Consider the following 20349-nt stretch of genomic DNA (forward strand, 5'->3'; position numbering starts at 1 on the left):
ATAAACTCTGGCCTGCGACATGGCATATCTACCCACGGGAATCCACTCGGGAGCTGTGAGGTGCTCACATTACTACAATTGCCAATTCCAATTAGCAATATCCTTCAGCTGTGCGCCCAGAGGCCGCCACGGGCAGTGGGGTTATGGGTGTTCAGTGGGACAGATAAGCAGTAGCCAGAGCTGCCCCCATCATGGATACAGATGGCCCAGGGGGTGGCGCGGCAGACCCACGGGTGCTGGGGCTCCTACCACCCCCCTCCCCCCCAATGGCCACCTCGCCCAGTCCAGGGGCAACCTCCCCACCGATGACGGTCCACCCCCCCCCAACTGAGGCCGTCTCCCCCAGAGGTCTCTCCCCCCCCCCCCCCCCCCCCCCCCGAGCAATGGGGCCAGCAACCCCAGTGTCCCCGGGCTTGCTACCCGGGATTGAAGACGGCAACTGCACCTCCCTGGATCCTCACAGCAGCCATTCTGCAGGCTTCCCGTATTTAAAATGGAGTGCTAATCGGTGCCCTCGTGACCGCTCGCCAGGGAGGCGGTCAGCTCACAGGAGGCCGTTACATAGGGGGACATTCCCATTAATGGGATTTAGATTGGCTTTAATTGGTGATTATTGCTCCCTCGCCATCCCGGTGCGGACTCCTCGGGCGGGTTCCTCCGTCCCGCCGCGCCAAATTTCTGGTTCGGCACACCGGCGGGATTCCTGGTTCCACCGGCTGGTCAATGGGGTTTTCCATTGTGGGGCAGCCCCACGCCGTCGGGAAACCCCCGGGCCGCCGGCAAAACGGAGCAACCCAACGGCGGGGAATCCAGCCCCTCATCTTGCCAACGGGAGCGGACCGGTTAGATCGGCAAATCGATCGGCGCCCGGCACAGCTGCCAATTTTGGCCTCTCCTGCGATCTAACGGCCGTTAGGTCACGCCCTTAGTCTCCGAAATGGAGAATTCCGGCCTTTACTTTTTGACTCTTGGGCTTTCAGTTATTGGCTACATCTACTTGTTGTGGTATTGAGAATGCCGGGAGCGTTTCCCTTCATCCTCTCCTAGAATCCCACCAGGAGCCAAAACCGCATTGGACAAATAACCCAGAAACCTGGAAGAAGCTAAACTTTCTCAAATTATATTCTGTGAGGAAATACAAAAACACTAATCCTTATGCCAAAGTGTTAAAGTCCTTTCCTATCTTAACTCACTCAAAACCATTCACTTTTTGGTCACATGCAGTTAATTCATCACTTGACTGACTATCTTCCCGAAGAAGAACATTTTTATTGCATTTAACAATTAATTACTCCACCCTACAGCCAGCCAATCATATCTTTACATCATCTTACATGAACCAATTGCTTGGATCGTGGTAGGGTGCCAATTTGGAACTCAGTGTTCATTTCCTGATATATAACTTGACGGTCTAGAGCCAGTGAACCAATGAGAGGTCACACAGCAAGCAGTTTTTTTACTGAGTTAGTCGGAAAGAATCGAGTGCAAGTCTCCCGTCTTTGAAGAGAGAAAGAAGCAGACTTGATATTTGACACAATGCTTTCTGAAGATCAGATTTGGTAAGTTATCATTTAATTTTACGCCTTAGTGAATCACCCATGGTAGTGCTCATGTCAAGGCGGGGTAGTACGTTGAACACTGCAGGCATAAGGCAGGTAGTACGTGTGGTACGGGTGACTCGAGTAGTGCAGGAAGTTCACTGAGCATTGTTGGCACAATTCTACTGTACAGGTGGAGGTTGTCCAATTAGTTTTGTTCCTTTACAACCAATTGCCCGGGATACTATAAAGGACAACATCCTGAAGTCAGTTACTTCTCAATTGTTACTTAGTGCAATATTAATCCTCCTCCATTACTAATCACCATGTTAGGATTTATTATTGACAGTTAATTAACAAGTAATCAACTCAGATCAATGGATTGTTGCCAGTAAAGGGCACTTATGAACATGATGGAGTTGAAGGGGGAAAATAAGGCTGAAATGTGGTCAAACATTATTGAATAGGAGAATCAAAGGGCTGATTTGTCTACTCCTATTCCTACACTGGAAATGTTTTCTTTTCTTTTAAATTCAGAATACCCAGTTATTTTTTTCCAATTAAGACTCAATTTAGCGCGGCCAATCCACCTACCTTGCACATCTTTGGGTTGTGGGGATGAGACCCACACAGACACGGAGAGAATGTGCAAACTCCACACGGACAATGGCCCGGGGTCGAACTCAGGTCCTCAGCGCCATAGGCAGCAGTGCTAACCACTGCGCCGCTGTGCCACCCTGGAAGAGTATTCTTAGCATGATGCACATGGTGCTGCATGTTGTCACATATCTTCAGATACCAACCACTGTCAGCTACAAAGTAAAAACTTCAATTTCTTTGCTCCCGACATGGACTGGCAACGAAAACGTACATCAAGACCATCAGTTATGTCCCCCTTTTAAATGACAGAATATTGGGGACTGAGCTTCAACTGGAGTAGATCAGCAGGATTGTTAAACTGTCTCCCACGCTGATATAACACTATACTGGCATATCGCCAAACAATATGATAGTTCTTACAGAAAATACAAGGTTACAAGGCAATGGGATTCAATATCTTTTGTGTGGCATTACTCAGAGTTTTATTGAGGAAAGTTTAATCTCCCGGCCTGGCTGACATACATAATCACACGTGTTTCGCCTTGATAACCGCTCAAACTATGCTTGAGGTTATCAGACGAGATCAACCAGAGTAGAAATGAGGTGCCAGCAAATCAATGCAGTATTTGTAGGGCCACCACTGGATAGAGGGAAAGTACAAATCGGTATTTGTAATGAAGGTTCATAGTCCCAAGGCTTACAACGGAACCATTAAAGGGCGGGATTTTCCAGACCCCACAGTGGGTTTTGTGGGGGTGGCTCACCGCTGACCCCTGGTGGGATCTTCTAGTGCCATCAATGTATGCCTGCCCTTTTGCATGGCTCGCCCGTCCCACCGTCGGGGGAAGGGGGGGGAGGAGGCAGCTGCCTTCGGCGGGTCCAGATCATGCCACCCATATATCTTTGCAAATGTATCTTCTGATGAGTTTGTAGAGCTGTTTAATGTCCGCACTGAGCAATGGAATCGATGCTATTCCAATGTTCAGCATCGAGCATCCCAGTTTCAGCAGTTTGGAGCAGACTGTTTCTACTCTGGCAGAAGGGGAACGTTTCTGCGGCTACTTAATTGGGGTAGAAATTGCTCGGCTGCTCACGGTCAGTGTGTGTCGGCAAACATTGCACTCCACCGCAAAGCTACCAAATGGGAGATCACCAACTCACAGTATGCACGCTGGTAAATCCAGGAGCAGTACAATGGGACCTTGAAACACTGAAAAAACACACTTATGATTTAGAAAAGAAAAGGCAGCTGAAAATCTTCCTCCTCATTCACTTCAATATCAGGGTGAATTACATTTCACCCAGGTTCAGACTATTGTTATCAGAGCTGGACTCTGGGAGCCTTTAATAGAAGAGAGCTGGAAACTGTGCTGTTGCAACCATGAACATTTAGTGAACATTTCCACTATTTACAGAGACGGACTTTGGCAACACTCCATTGGTGCCTTTCTTCTCCTCAGGTTCAATGAGTAGGTAAAAGTAAAGTCACCAAAGTCCCAGATAGTCTACTTTCCCCTTTGGGGTGGGAGAGCTGACCGATGGTGATTTAACCTGAGGGGGCAGCACACCTCAGGCGAGGGGCAAGGTTGAGAAGGAGGGGCCTCCGTGAATAATCTCAGCCGGTACGGGAATTGAGCCCGCCCTGTTGAACTCCACTCTGCATCATGAACCAGCTGTGCAGCCAACTGAGCTAAACCGGCCCCCTCGGGATCAATCACATGTGACCTGGCATCATTAGCTATTAACCCTTTAAACTACACCAACCTTACAGGTTTGCTCTGAAGTCTCCAGCAATTGGAAATTAATCTCCACGACACTGCTGCAAGGAACAAACAGGAGAAGAAACATAGGGGGCGTGATTCTCCAAAATGGAGGCAGTGTGTCCGCGCCGTCGCATTTCACGATGGCGCGAAACGGGCGCAGGCACTACTGATTGCGGCCCCCGTAGGGGGCCAGCACGGCGCTGGAGCGGATCATGCCATTTCAGCCTCCCTTCCCAGTGCCAACCGGACGCCGTGCCAACCCGCGAATGCGCGGGGGACGTCCTCAACGTGCCGGCCCCGATGCAACATGACACGGGGGTTCGGGGCCAGCCGCGTAACAAAATAGGGCCAGGGCTGGAGAGGCCGTCCCGCCGATCGGTGGGCCCCGATCGCGGGTCAGACCCCATCGGAAGCCCCACCCCGGTGAAGGAGCCCCCCCCCCCCACACAGATGCCCCCCCTGACCCTGCGCGCAGATTTCCCGCCGGCTGCGAGCAGGAGTGGACGGCGCCGGGCGGGAATCTGCCCTTTCCGCTCGGCCCATCAAAAGGCGGGAGAATCGGCCTCCCGGCCGCGGACAGCGGCCCGCGACCGGCGCCGCGGCAAATGCGCCGACGCAAATGGCGGCGATTCTCCGCTCCTCGGAGAATCGTGTGCCGGCGTGGCGCGGTTGCGGCGATTCTCCGGCCCGACACAGGGCTCGGAGAACCCCGCCCAGGAACCTTTTTTTTTTTAATTGTGATTTTTCATTGAATTTTTATTCATCTTAAATTAATTTGTTTTATATTTAAAAAAATATTGGAGCTGGGGGGATTAAAGGCTGTTTGACTGACTAACCGGAGTCATGCTATGGCCAAGGCAGAGAAGCTTTTAAAAAATTTGTTCTTGGGGTGTGGGCGTTGCTGACTGACCCAGCATTTGTTGCCCATCCTAATTGCCCTTGAGCGGCTTGCCAGGCCATTTCAGGGGGGGGGGGGTTGCAGTTCACAGTCAACCACATTGCTGTGTGGGTCTGGCCAGACCGGGTAAGGACGGCAGATTTCCTTCCCTAAAGAACATTATTGAACCAGATGGGTTCTTACAACAATGGTTTCATTGGCCATCATTCGACTTTTAATTCCAGGTTTTTATTGAATTCAAATTTCGCCATCTGCCACGGTGGGATTCGAAGGTTATGAACCATGTGCTGGGAAATGGGATCAGAAAATGGGATTAGGGAGGGCGGTCGCAGAGTGGTATTGTCGCTGGAATAATAATCCAGAGACCCAGGGTAATGATCTGAGGACCCGGGTTTCCCGCCCCATATGCAGCGGGGCCGTTAAAATTTTCACCCCATGACAGTGTATTTTGTTACTTCAGAAATGTTGGTGAGGCATGAATTATTGAATTAATGACTGACCTGCTGCTTTTCCACTTCTTAAACAGATTCATTAGAACTTGCCAATAAAATATTAACTCTTTCCTTCCTTTGGGGATTTGGAGATTTTATCCTTGCTGCTGTGGAGTTTTTCTTACGTCAATGGTCCCTCATTTCTTTTCAGACCAAACAGATCTAAATCCTTCCCTTTGACAGGAGACCTTCCTGCTTCTGCAACCTTTTTTTTTTTGCACATTGGTCTGTATCCTGGGCTGGAGGTGTCCGCTCCTGAAAGCTCCTCACCCCCAGCTCAGCGGAACCAATGTCCTTATGTTGGTCCAGCTGAAGCCAGTTTAAAGTTAGTTTAGCATTGCCAACTCTCCAGGATTGTGCCCGGAGTCTCCAGGAATTGAAGATTCATCTCCAAAATACTGCACCGATCGAACCCAAGAGAAAACCGTGGGGAGATTCGCAAGAAATTCTGCGAATTTTCTTTCCTTTCCTTTGAGTACTTCCATTTACTAGTTATGAAAATATGAGGGATGGGTTTAAATAAAAACAGCTGCACTCCCTCCAACTCGTGGCCTTGTCCCTTCCCTCTGGTCACACATTGCTCTCACTCATGTGCCTCTTTGACACGGAAAAGCAAAGGTGCCGTCCCCATTTTGCAGCTTCTTTGCCATGATGTGCACTATTACCCTAATTTGGCACACTTTGTGCCCTCCCTTCTGGATGCCAGAGTCAGGATGGCCACAAGTATCTGTCCTTCTAAGGCCACAGGTCCCACCTTCCAACTCCCTTGGGTGACAGCTGCACAACTGTGTTTGAATGTGTTGAAGTTCTGGGCACTTGTTGAAAATTTTTAAAGCTCTCCATAGGGTATCAGACCTCTCCAGATGGTACACCTGATCTCTCCAAAAGGGTACATGACCTCTCCATCCGGTACACCTGACCTCGCCAAAAGGGTACATGACCACTCCAACAGGTATATGACCGCTCGAAAGAGTGCATGACCTCTCCAAAAGGGGATATGACTTCTCCAACAGGTACCTGACTCTCGAAAGGGTGCATGACCTCACCAAAAGGATACATGATGTTTCCAATAGATATCTGCTGACCTCTCCAATAGGTACCTGATCTCAGTGTACATGACCTTTCCAAAAGGGTACCTGACCTCCCAGAGGATGCATGACGTCTCCAAAAGGGTACAGGACCTCTCAAATAGGTACATGTACTCTCCAAAGGGTACCTGAGTCCTCCAAAGGGTAGCTGACCTTTCCAAAAGGTTGTCTTATCTCTCCAAAGAGTACCTGACCTTTCCAAAAGGATGCCTGACCTCCGCTCTGTATACACCTTTTGTTGAAAATCACAAGTCGCATGAGGTGTGTTCTGGAAATGTCTCTGACAAATATCATTTTCGATTGACATCAGCTGCATTTTTGAATGTGTTGCTGCCTCTATGAACCGGGCATTTGCACAATAGGTCCTGCGCCCGTTCACCAACCAGAGAAAATAGTGTGTGCTGGAGGTAGAATCGGGGCTTCTGGATTCAGGGATGTGGTGCCTAAGGCATGGGTTGCTCCCATTTTAGAGAAAATGCATGCCTGAGAAGTTGCTTTCTCCTGGTTGGGAAATCTAGAACAAGGGGGCTCAGTTTCAGGATTGTAATGATGCACTTTCACAGACCTCATTAGAAACACAAAAGATATTTATTAATAAGAAAAACTGTGCAACAGTATAGCAACCACACGGCTGCCCTTAATCCCCTACATGGCTCCTGCCTAAGCGAGGGCTCCACCACTTAGGCTGATTACCCACTCTGCGCCCGAATTGGTCCCCAAGCCTTACTCTGCTGTGTTGCCCTTAGCAGGACAATCGCCACAAATCACCACATCCCTCCCCCTTTAACTCCTTTACTCAATCGTCAATAACTAAGTTACTCGGTCCTAAATTCTAACTAAACCTTATACGCATGAGCTGGACAATTATAAATCGAGTCTCTGAGGGTTTTTTCTGTTTCTTGTAGAGCGTCACAGGAATAACATTAACAGGAAGGGCAAAAACTCTGGCACAGGCAATTCATCACTATTTGTTTTCACGGAGACATCAGTTATGTCTATAGCATGTCGATCAGGTACTCTAGTGCTTATGGGTTTGGAAACATTTCTTGATGGCAACATTGACTGCTGAGCATCTCTCTACTGCTCGAGTGGTCCACATGTTTATGAACGATCCTTCCCTCCATGTCCACTTGATACAACAGGACTCATGTCTCAGAGACAGTAATTCCGGGGATCCAACTTGATCCACTACTGAGGTTTGATATTATGTACTTAATATGATTTTTGCGGCAACACTTTAAAAAAAAAAACTTAAGTTCCTTTTTTTAAAAACTTAAAGCCACAGCTCTTGCTTCTCAGGGTTATTTTCTCTTGATTTATATTCTCTATATGTTTCTAAACTTTTGACTGTACTGGCCAATTCTGGTTTGTTCTGTATCTGTAAATAACAAGGCTCCACTTGATGTCCTACTCCACACATTATGGCCGACTATATATTTTTTTATTATTCATTTACGGGATGTGGGTGTTGCTGGTTAGGCCAGCATTTAGTTCAGGGGCTGGTTTAGCACAGTGGGCTAAACAGCTGGCTTGTAATGCAGAACAAGGCCAGCAGCGCGGGTTCAATTCCCGTACCAGCCTCCTCGATTAGACGCCGGAATGTGGCGACTAGGGGCTTTTCACAGTAACTTCATTGAAGCCTACTTGTGACAATAAGCGATTATTATTATTATTGCCCATCGCTAGCTGCCCTTCACGAAGTGGTGGTGAGTTGCTTTCTTGAACCACTGAAGTCCCCGGGGTGTAGGTACACCCACCGTGCTGTTAGGGAGGGAGTTCCAGGATGTTACCCCAGTGACGGTGAAGGAATGGCTTTATATTTCCAAGTCAGGGTTGTGAGTGACTTGGAGCGAAACCTCCAGGTGGTGGGATTCCTATGTATCTGCTGCTCTTGTCCTTCTAGATGATAGTTGTCATGGGTTTGGAAGGTGTTGTCTAAGGAACCTTGGTGAGCTACTGCAGTGCATCATGTAGATGGTACACACGGCTGCCACTGTTCGTCGGTGGTGGATGTTTGAATGTTTGTGGAAGGGGGAGCAATCAAACGGGCTGCTTTGTCCTGGATGGTGTTGAGCTTCTTGAATGTTGTTGGAGCTGCACTCATCAAGGTAAGTGGGGAGTATTCCATTGCACTCCTGACTTGTGCCTTGTAGATGGTGTTTTGGAGTCAGGTGAGTTAGTCGCCGCAGGATTCCTAGTCTTTGACTAATCAGTACACCAAACAAAAATCTGCAATACAAAACACTCAGATAGACTGCCTGACATCAAATGATAAACAATCTCATTGTCTGACACATTTCTTCAGATCCCAGTTTGAAGAGATTGGCGTCACCCTGTTTGCTGTTGGTGGTTATTTAACCATGAATATTATTTCAGTTACCAAACCTACCAGGAGACGGCAGATTGGCTGCTATCGAGGACCAAACTTCGACCAAAGGTGGCAATAATCTGTGGCTCTGGACTTGGGATGCTTGCTGAGGCACTTGCAAACCAGGAAATCTTTAAATACACCGACGTTCCCAACTTTCCGCAAAGCACAGGTATGGAACTGAGCTCACTGAGGACTATCGAGAAATACTCTAAACTTTGACATGATTTGATACAGTAAATAAGGAGAAATCGTTTTAGTCACAGAAAGGCCGGAATCAAAAGGACACTGATTTAAGATCATTGGCAAATGAACCAGAGGTGAGCGAGGGTAAAAAAGACACTTTACCCCAGCAAAGTGTAATTATCTGAAATACACTGGCTGAAATAGCAGTGGAAATAGACTCCCCTGTAACGTTCAGAAAGCAATTGGATATACACCTGAGAAGGGAGAGATTGCAGGGTTACAGAGGACTGGGACTAATTGGGTGGCCGACACAGGTATAATGCGCAGAATAACCTCCTTTCTGGACATCCTGGACAATTCTGGACATCCTGGACAATCCTGGACAATTCTATCATTTATTCTGAGTAGTTTCTAATTATTTAAAAATATGAGTTAGAATTACAGACAATTCTTTTTTAAAAAAATATATTTATTCAAATTTTCAACAAAACCCCCCCCAACAAGAAAAAAGAAACAAAAACACAACGAGCAGAAATTATACATTGGATTTCCCCAATATACAATAACCCCCCATATAACAGTAGAAAGTACATATAGGGAAACCCCCCATCTTAACCCAAACACCACCCTAAAAGAAATCCCCCCTCCCCCCCCCCCCCCCCCCCGCCCCTGGGCTGCTGCTGACCTCATCCTAACGCTCCGCGAGATAGTCTAGGAACGGTTGCCACCGCCTGAAAAACCCTTGCACAGACCCTCGCAAGGCAAACTTTATCCTCTCCAGTTTGATGAACCCTGCCATGTCATTGATCCAAGCTGCCACACTAGGGGGCTTCGTATCTTTCCACAGTAACAAAATCCTCCGCCAGGCTACCAGGGACGCAAAGGCCAGAATTCCGGCCTCTTTCGCCTCCTGCACTCCCGGCTCGTCCGATACCCCAAATAATGCTAATCCCCAGCTCGGCTTGACCCGGGCGTTAACCACCTTGGCCATAGTCCTCGCAAAACCCCTCCAAAACCCATCCAGCACCGGGCACGACCAGAACATATGGACGTGATTTGCTGGGCTCCCCGAGCACCTCCCACATCTGCCCTCCACCCCAAAGAACCTACTCAACCTCGCCCCGGTCATATGCGCTCTGAGTAACTTGAAACTGTATTAGGCTGAGCCTGGCGCAAGAGGAGGAAGAATTAACCCTACTCAAGGCATCAGCCCACAGACCCTCATCTATCTCCTCCCCAAGCTCCTCCTCCCACTTGCCCTTTAACTCCTCCACCGAGGCCTCCTCCTCTTCCTGCAGCTCCTGGTAAATCGCCAAAACCTTGCCTTCTCCAACCCATACACCTGAAGTCACCCTGTCCTGAATCCTACGTGCCGGAAGCAGCGGGAATTCCCTCACCTGCCACCTCGCAAACGCCCTCACTTGTACCTGAAATCGTTTCCCGGGGTAGCCCAAACTTCTCCTCCAGCGCCTCTAGGCTCGCAAACGTCCCATCAATGAACAGGTCCCCCATTCTTCTCATCCCTGCCCGTGCCAGCTCCAAAACCCCCCCATCCATCCTTCCCGGGACGAACCGATGATTCTCCCGAATCGGGGACCAAACCGAGGCTCCCACCTCGCCCCTGTGTTGCCTCCACTGCCCCCAGATCTTCAGCATCGCCGCCACCACCGGACTCGTGGTGTACCTTGTCGGCGAGAGCGGCAGCGGTACCATCACCAGCGCCCTCAGGCTCGTGCCCACACAGTACGCCATCTCTAGCCTCTTCCACGCCGCCCCCTCTCCCTCTATTACCCACTTACGGATCATCGCCACATTGGCTGCCCAATAATAGCCACATACATTCAGCAGCGCCAGCACCCCCCTGTCCCTGCTACGCTTCAGATACACTCTCTTCACCCTCGGGGTCTTATTCGCCCACACAAATCCCATGATGCTCCTGCTTACCCATTTGAAAAAGGCCTTGGGGATCAAAATGGGAAGGCACTGGAACAGAAAGAGAAACCTCGGAAGGACCGTCATTTCGATCGACTGCACCCTACCTGCTAGTGAGAGTGGCAGCATATCCCAGATAATTCATTTTAAAAACACACAAGGAAGCCAGTCAGTCTGCGAGGCCCATGCCAGTCCCGTGCAAATAAAAATATAGCACGCTTTTTCAGGTTTCGCAGAAGGATGAGAGGAACAAGTGCAAAAGGACTTAAAGGTAAATTTTAGGACGAAAGTGGAGAAGTTCTTTCTCACAGGAGGAGCAACCATCATTGACCTCTAAGTAGGGCAATGGAGGTAAAACCGGGGAATCATTGAAGAACTATCGAATTCCACAATGGCAGGCTGTTATTTTGTTGTGGATGAATTAGGGAGCGCAGAATGAATAATCGTCTTCATCCGTACCTACATTAGGATCAGCAGTTGGGTTACAAACCTACATTAGCTCCCGGTCCCCAGCAACTTCTTCATTTTAAAATTCTCCATGGATTCAACTCTTCCCTATTCTGTAACTTCCTCCAGTTTCACAACCAGCTCCACCAATTCTGGCTTCTTGGCTACCCCCGATTTTCATCCCTCCGACATTGGCAGCCATGCCCTCGGTTGGTCACACTCCTGTGAAACATCTTGTCAAATTTCACAATGTTAAAGGTACAATATAAATTGTTGAGGTTGGTTCAGACAAGTTGCTAACTTCTTGGTGCGTACCACTCATTGTTATCTCTTTCTCTATCCAGTGCAGGGACATGCTGGCCAGCTGGTATTTGGGGAGCTGGAGGGGAAGGCATGCGTCTGCATGCAAGGGCGTTTCCATAAGTTCGAAGGATACCCACTCATAAAGGTAATGGTGACATTTTTTGATTCCCAAGGTCAAATGCGAGGTGCTGCATTTTGGTAGATCCAATTCAGGTGGGAGCTACAAAATAAATGACAGAACCATCAGGAGCGTAGAGACACAGAGAGATCTGGGAAAGCAGGTCCACAGATCCTTAAAAGTGGCAGCACAGGTGGGAATGGTGGTAAAGAAAGCATATGGCATGCTTGCCTTCATAAAACAGGGTATCGAGTATAAAGTTTGCAAATTATGTTACAGTTATATAGAACGTTGGTTAGGCCACATTTGGAATACTGTGTCCAATTCTGGTCACCGCACTACCAGAAGGACGTGGAGGTTTTGGAGAGAGTACAGAAAAGATTTACCAGAATGTTGCCTGACATGGAGGGTATTAGCTATGAGGAGAGATTGAATAAACCGGGATTGTTCACCCTAGTGAGACGGAGGCTGCGGGGCGACTTGATAGAAGTTTCTAAAATTATTAGTGGTATAGATAGAGTCTTTTTCCCAGGGTGGAAATGGCAATTACAAGGGGGCACAAGTTCAAGGTGAGGGGGATAGGTTCAGTGGAGATGTATGGGGGAGGTTTTGTACACAGACGATGGTGATGGCCTGGAATGCATTGCCAAGTGAGGTGATTGAGGCAGATACGTTCGCGAGCTTTAAGACTTATCTAGATAGGGGTATAGAAGGATACAGGCAGTTGGTCTAGATGGGACACATGATCGGCGCAGGCTTGGAGGGCCGAAGGGTCTGTTACTGTGCTGTACTGTTCTTTGATAATGTATAAAATGTTTTGCTAGTAGCGGGCATCTTGTCAGATACTGGCAAAGAGCAGCCAGTGGCATCTGCAATGCGGGCATTCCAGGAAGAAAAGTACAATTTCCCAGAAGTGAGCCTCCTTGCAATCTCACCTCTTTCAAAACATCGACTAAAGCAATTTCTGTTGTGTATATTTTACACCCTCAATACACCTCAAAGGGCTATACAACCAAGGAAGTACTTTTGAAATATAGTCGTTGTTGTTGTAACGTGAGAAATTCAGCAACCATATGTACACAGTGAGCCCCCCAAAACAGCAATGTGATAATGGCCAGAAAATCTGTGTTTAGTAATGTTGGTTGAGGAATGTGGTAGTCACCGCTGATGTATATATTGTATATGGAGGATGTCGGTGTAGGTGCTTTACAGTAAGGCCCTGTACTACAGGTATGGAGGTAATTCCCTGCCTGCTGGCTCCGCCCAGTAGGCGGAGTATAAATATGTGTGCTCCTCGTACAGCAGCCATTTCGCCAGCTGCTGTAGGAGGCCACACATCTTAGTGTAATAAAGCCTCGATTGCATCCAACTCTCATCTTTGTGTAATTGATCGTGCATCAAGGAATAAACTTAAATACAGCCTTTATATCACATCTTTTCAGGCAAAATATCTGGACCCAGGGGCCCAGGCCAACATTCTGAGGACAGGGGTTCAAATCCCACCAGAGCAGCTGGTGGAATTTAAATTCAATTAATAATCTGCAATTGAGAATCTAGTCTCAGTCATCATAGAATCCCTACAGTGCAGGAGGAAGGCATTCGGCCCATTGCGTCTGCACCAACCCTCCGGAAGAACACTCTACCCAGGCCCCACTCCCACCTAACCTGCACATCTTTGGACTGTGGGAGGAAACCAGAGCACCCGGAGGAAACCCACGCAGACAGGCGGAGAACGTGCAAACTCCACACAGACACAAGCAGAATTGAACCCGGGTCCCTGGCGCTGTAAAGCAGCAGTGCTAACCACTGTGCCACCGTGCCGCCCATATGCTCATTGAATTTTGCTTCTTCCCTTGTAGGAGGCCGAACTAGCACTTCACCCAACCTAGGGGCTCATTAAAATCAGCGGCTGTTACCCAAACAAAGATAATTCTGATGCAGAGTTTAATTGATAAATGACCAACCTCTTGTACTTGTAATGTGGTTTTAAGAATGTTCCAAGATTATTACTGAGGTAGCGTGGCCTCTTTAAGGAGCGACCATTCCCGGGCCACAGAACCAGCCGGGGCCTATCGCCAGGGGGCACGCAAACTCTAGCCAAGGGAAGGCAGCGCGGAGCCCAGGGAACAGGGGCCCAGTGGGTGTGGACCCGGGAGTCAAGGAGTAAAGACCTGTTTATATACTGCTGTGCTTGGACATAGTAAGAAATCTCACAACACCAGGTTAAAGTCCAACACGTTTATTTGAAATCACAAGCTTTCGGAGCGCTGGCTTCGAATAATGGCACCACCTTTATGGGGGAGGATTTCCAGTGTTTTCTCCAGACCAACAATATCCAGCACATCCGCACAGGCCCTTATCACCCGGCCTTGATTGGGCTGTTGGAAAGAGCAGTGCAAACTTTCAGATCTCGAGCTAGCCAGTGCATAGCTGCCTGAAATAAAAGCTGCAAACTCTGCAGTTTGCATTCTCTAGGTAAACACGCAGATAGACTTGTGGGGCATCTCGCTATGTGCTGTTATGGGAGAGGCGTTTTCAGAACCCCAAATTGTATCACGGAATTCAACCAACCTCCCCTTTAATGTATTGTTGCTTTTGAAGCACACAGCTTGTTCTCCAGGTGTGGTATTACAATTATGGACACGTGGGTTTTTAAACACAAAACAATGTTTATTCCATGAACTCAACTTAACCTTTTAAATAAACATTGGATCACTTAACACCCCTTACTTCAAAGATAACCCCAAAAATAATACAACACTAAATAATCCTTCAGTTATTCCTTTCAACATCCAAGAGACTTAACACCTTTAAACAGAAACACATCAGGTTAAAGACATTACTATTATGAGTTTAAATCACCCAAATGATCCAGAGATAGTCTTTCATGGCGGAGATCACAGCAGATCCAGCTCACCACAGACACACCCAAGCTCTTTTCCTCAAAACTGAAACTAAAACTGCAAAATGGCTGAGCTAAAAACCCAGCTCCACCCACACTCTGACATCACTGCATTTCTTAAAGGTACATTGCGTAAACATCAATTTCTTAAAGGCACTCTCACATGACAGTGCCCCATTAGTTATTTGCTAGGGATTGAAAGGTCCTGCTCAGGGAGCTTCCGGATGTGCAATCTGCTAATGGGGTAGGGGGGGCAACACCTGGGACCTCCTCGTATATTAAAGATGGAAAAATAGAGATGATAAACCCATTTTAAATGTAACCTCATCAGTAAGGGGCAGCACGGTGGTGGAGTGGTTAGCACTGCTGCCTCACAGCGCTGAGGTCCCGGGTTTAATCCCGGCTCTGGGTCACTGTCCTGTGGAGTTTTCACATTCTCCCCGTGTTTGCGTGGGTTTCACCCACACAACCAAAAGATGTGCAGGGTAGGTGGATTGAACACGCTAAATTGCCTTAATTGGAAAAAATGAATTGGGTACTCTAAATTTCATTTAAAATATTTTTGAAAACAGTATCAGTACGATACTGAGGACTTGGGGTGTTAAATTATGAGAACTAGTGACATAAACAGGGGGCTTGTATTCCCTTCAGTAAGGAGGTTTGATGGTTGAGTTGAGCGTTAAAAGGATTTTCTGGGGCAGGTATGGAGAAACTATCTCATGGGGGAATCGAGAACAGGGACGTGTCATTTCGAGATTATAACCAGGTTCTTCAGGGTGGAAATCAGGAAGCATGATTTTACATAGAGTGCTATAGAAATCTGGAATTCTCTGTCCCGAAAGCTGGTGGATACTTGTGGACGATTGGAGCTTTAGAGGATGCGCTTGGTAGATTTCTGTTGGGGGAAGGTATCAAAGAAAGAATGTAGCAATGGCAGGTAAATGGAGTAAAAGCATTGGTTTGGGGGACTCGAGGGACAGGCTGGCCTGCTCTCTGTTCCTGTGATAACTGAAATGAAATGAAATTCGCTTGTTGCCACAAGTAGGCTTCAAGTGAAGTTACTGTGAAAAGCCCCTCGTCGCCACATTCCGGCGCCTGTTCCTAGCAGGACAGGGTTTCACATGTTCAAACTATCGAGAGGCAAATTCAAAGCTGACAACAGGAGGCTCTTCACCCAAGAGATGATGCGTGCTTCTGCACAGGGTGGTGAAGCAAATAAACCACTGGAATTGTTGAGGAAACCGTTGGAAGGGATAGAATGGAATTTACAAACAACCAACGCGACAGGAAATCTGAGGGACAATGGATGTAATTCGCCGCCCTTGCATCGTGTGTAATCATAATGCAAGCTAGGGCGAGCCAAAAGGTTTTCTTGGAGATTGAAAATAGTGCGAGACTAGTTGAAATGGTTAAAGAAGTGTTGATTGAGGGTGTCACGGTGGCGCAGTGGTTCGCACTGCTACCTCGCAGCACCGAGGACCCGGGTTCGATTCCCGGCTCGGGTCACTGTCTGTGCACGTTCCCCCCCGTGTCTGCGTGGGTTTCCTCCGGGTCCTCCGGTTTCCTCCCACGAGTCCCGAAAGACGTGCTTGTTCGGTGAATTGGACATTCTGAATTCTCCCTCTGTGTACCTGAAAAGGCGTCGGGATGTGGCGACTAGGGGCTTTTCACGGTAACTTCATTGCTGTGTTGATGTAAGCCTACTTGTGACAATAAAGATTATTATTATTAAGATGTGCGGCCACACTAAATTGCCTGTGAATTCGGTACTCTAAATTTATGTTAAAACAAATAAGTGTTGATTGGTTGGTGTCAATTGTAAGCTTTACAAGTTTGTAAAATGTTGGTTTTGGGCTTGATGAGAGATGCAATCCCATTTGGTGATTTTTCTAACGATCACTTCCAAATACCAGCAACTTTATTCTTTAAAGAGTTCCCAGCACGCCTGTTATTTTTTCAGAAGTACTTGATGGTGACTGAAATTGTTTCACGTCATCAGGCTTAGAATCATAGAATGATAGAATCCCAACAGTGCAGAAGAAGTCCATTCAGCCCGGCGAGTCTACACCGACCCTCTGAAACAGCCACTCGCCTGCACTATCCTAGGACACTAAGGGGCAATTTAGCATGGCCAAACCATTTAACCCACACATCTTTGGACTGTGGGAGGAAACCAGAGCACCCGGAGGAAACCCAGGGAGACACTGGGAGAACGTGCAAACTCCACACAGACAGTCACCCGAGATCGGAATCGAACCTGGGTCCCTGGTGCTGTGAGGCAGCAGTGCTAACCACCGTGCCAGCCAGGATATGAAGGCCAGCAGTAGGTCTCTCCAGGCATCATTAAATTGTGTCTTCTCTCCATGTTTCCAAGGTGACGTTTCCTGTCCGAGTATTCCGATTGCTGGGTGTTGAAGTCCTGATCGTGACCAATGCCGCAGGATCGGTTGCCGATGGCTACAACACAGGAGACATCATGATCATTAAGGATCACATTAATCTGCCAGGTCTCGCTGGGCAGCATCCCCTCTGCGGGCCCAATGACGAACGGTACGTAGCCATGCAGGTTTCATACAGTCGAAGCTTTGATATTATGCCAGGGTACAACGTGGGCATGACCATCGCTGGTGACTGTACCTAGCTGTGTGTCCCTAGAGGGTTCCGTTCACCTGTCCGCCGCTTTTCAAAATCTGTCATGATTCACGACGCGTGACGTCATGGCCCGGGGGGGTGGGGCCATCCGAGCATGGGAGGGGATGTTATAGCGGGGAGGTCCGCAAATCCTATTTAAATATATTACAATGGGGTTCCCGCCATTATATGGCAGGATCCCCGTCACATCACTGGAAGGAGGCAGGGACAATTGAGCAGGAAAATCCCGCCAGTGTAAATACTGTTCTGGGGCTCCCGCTCAATTCTCCGCCCCCTCTGTCATTCCCCAAAACGACCATGGGAAATCTCCCCCCCCCACCCCACCATTTTAAATATCTCTGTTACAGAACAACCATTGTGCCTGGCTGAGACATAGGCTGCAGGGCGGCCAAATGGAATTCATTAAAATGAATAGGAGAGGTATGGAGAGATGGTTCCACTTGTGGGGAGGACTGAAACTAGGGGGCAATTCAGCGACCCCAGAGCAAAACCGGACACAATGGTGGAACCATGCGAGAGCCTCAAATCGGTCTCCGCACCAGACGCTGAGCCGGTCGTGAGTCACCCGACTCGTTCCGCCTGACGCGATCTGGATCTCGCCAGCGAGGGAGAGGACCAGATCTGCATATTTAAATGAGCCACCAGGCTTACATTTGCCTGGCGCGGAACACTGAACTGCACCCCGCTTTACGACCACAAGGAGATGGTAAAGCTATTGGTAAGGCGGGGGGGGGGGGGGGCGCAGGTGGGGGTGGCCAGGGGGTAGGCTTTGGGGTCGCAGATGGCGGGTCGGTTCCGCGCACGGCCGACACCATATTGTATGGCGTGACCACTGCAGGTTGTCAGCCGTGCGCATGCGCGATCCGGGAACCGCCCGTTGTCAGTGCAGGAGTTTCACCCAACTCCACTACCAGTCCCGGAATCGGTGAGTGGTCAGCACCGATGTTTTGGGTTGTAAAAGACCACACATGCTCCGCTGGTGCCGGTACTGAGCCGCTGAAACAGAGAATCCAGCCCTATGTTTCGAAAAATCTATCATGGGTTCCTGGCATTTTTGGATTGACCAGCATTGATATCCCTTCCCTAACTGCCCTTGAAGATGGTGGTGAGCTGCATTCTTGAACTGCAACAGTCCATGTGGTATGTACACAGTGCTGTTAGGGAGGACTTTAAAAAAAAAAAAAAAAATTTAGAGTACCCAATTCATTTTTTCCAATTAAGGGGCAATTTAGCATGGCCAATCCACCTACCCTGCACATCTGTGGGTTATGGGGGCGAAACCCACGCAAACAGGGGGAGAATGTGCAAACTCCACACGGACAGTGACCAAGAGCCGGGATCGAACCGGGGACCTCGGCGCCGTGAGGCAGCTGTGCTAACCACTGCGCTATCATGCTGCCCTGATTTCCAGGACTTTGACCCGGTGACAATGAGGTAGGCGATATGGTGTGGGGTTGGAGGGGAACCTCCAGGTGCAGGTGTCTCCATGCACCTGCCGTCCTCATCCTTCTAGATGGTCGAAATCGTGGGTTCGGAAGGTGCTGTCAGAGGAAAAGATTGTATCCTATTTAACCTTCCAACAAAATTATTTTTGTACCTGTGAGAAAATCTTTCAACTGAAAGAAGAGGGAGAAGATTTAAAAATAAAATAAAGTATGGTGTTGTTCTTATCGATAGGTTTGGTTCCCGTTTTCCCTGTATGTCTGATGCGTATGACAAAAGCCTCGGAAAACTGGCTCTGCAAATAAGCAGGGAACTGGATTGCTCTGATTATGTACATGAAGGTGTCTACTGCATGGTTGGAGGTCCCAGCTTTGAGACGATTGCTGAAGCATGTCTTCTTCACAAACTCGGAGTTGATGCTGTGGGTAAGGTATTTCATACCAACCAGTACACAATATGTTTTAGCAGGCTGCAGAATGATAGGTGGGCTTGACTTTACGTAGCGCTTCACTCAACCGGTGGACATCCCAAAGCACTTACAGCCAATTAAATACTTTTGATGTGTAGGCCCTGCAGAATCCAATTCATGCATAGCAAAGTCCCAATAACAGCAATGAAAGAAACAAACGGATCATCTGCTCTCAGCGTTGCTTGAAGGATAAATAATGGTCGGAACATCCAGAGAATTGCTCTGCTCTTATTAATAGTAATAATAATCTTTATTGTCAGTAGGCTTGCATTAACACTGCAATGAAGTTACTGTGAATGGCCCCTAGTCGCCACATTCCGGCGCCTGTTCGGATAGAGTGAGGGAGAATTCGGAATATCCAATTCACCCAACAGCAATTTTTTGTGGGAGGAAACCGGAGCACCCGGAGGAAACCCACGCAGACACGGGGAGAACGTGTCCCAAGCCGGGAATCGACCCTGGCGCTGTGAATCAACAGTGCTAATCACTGTGCTACCATGCCGCCCAAATAGTGCCATGGAATCTTTTATATCGCCCAACAATGCAGCTCCCTCTGTGCCGCATTAGGGTGCAGAGCGAGTCTTGAATCCACAGCCTGCTTACCCAGACACGAGAGAACCAGAACTAAGGTTGACACGTAAGAGGTGGCAATACTGCCTGGATGTGGGTTAAGCAGCAAAGCACACCTCAGACTGTCCGTGTGCTGTGACCGTCAGCTCGATTCCACTCACACTTTGTAGCCCTTTTCCATTCCCGTTCACACTTCAACCATTTTAATTACATTCCCTCAAGCTTTGATGTCAACAAATGTATTTTTATTGCACACATTTTTGTTTCATTTCGTACAATAATCTGTTTGATATTTTTTCTTATTTCTTGTTGCCCATCCCTAATTGCCCTTGAATTGGAAGCAGTTAAGAGTCAACCACATTGCTGTGGGTCTGGAGTCACATACAGGCCAGACCGGGTAAGGGCGGCAGATTTCCTTCCCTGAAGGACATTCGTGAACCGGATGGGTCTTTAAGACAATCGATGATAGTTTGATGATCATCATGACTGAGACTAGTTTTCAATTCCTGATTAATTAATTGAATTTGAATTCCACCAGCTGCCAGAGTGGGATTTGAACCCATGTCCCCCAGACCACTTGC

The 20349-nt window shown here is 48.2% G+C and overlaps 1 protein-coding gene across 1 annotated transcript in view; it reads left to right on the forward strand.

The window, feature by feature from the left end:
- Positions 1-1402: 1402 nt before the first annotated feature.
- LOC140428601 (purine nucleoside phosphorylase-like) overlaps positions 1403-20349 on the forward strand; it is a 55983-nt gene continuing 37036 nt past the window's right edge. Inside the window, exons 1-5 of the mRNA XM_072515252.1 lie at positions 1403-1559; positions 8755-8918; positions 11656-11759; positions 17009-17184; positions 18964-19154. Of these exons, the coding sequence (XP_072371353.1) occupies positions 1537-1559; positions 8755-8918; positions 11656-11759; positions 17009-17184; positions 18964-19154 (658 nt within the window). The 5' untranslated portion in view covers positions 1403-1536. The remainder of the gene's footprint in view (positions 1560-8754; positions 8919-11655; positions 11760-17008; positions 17185-18963; positions 19155-20349) is intronic.

The sequence above is a fragment of the Scyliorhinus torazame genome, chromosome 8 (assembly GCF_047496885.1).
Source record: "Scyliorhinus torazame isolate Kashiwa2021f chromosome 8, sScyTor2.1, whole genome shotgun sequence".
Taxonomy (NCBI): domain Eukaryota; kingdom Metazoa; phylum Chordata; class Chondrichthyes; order Carcharhiniformes; family Scyliorhinidae; genus Scyliorhinus; species Scyliorhinus torazame.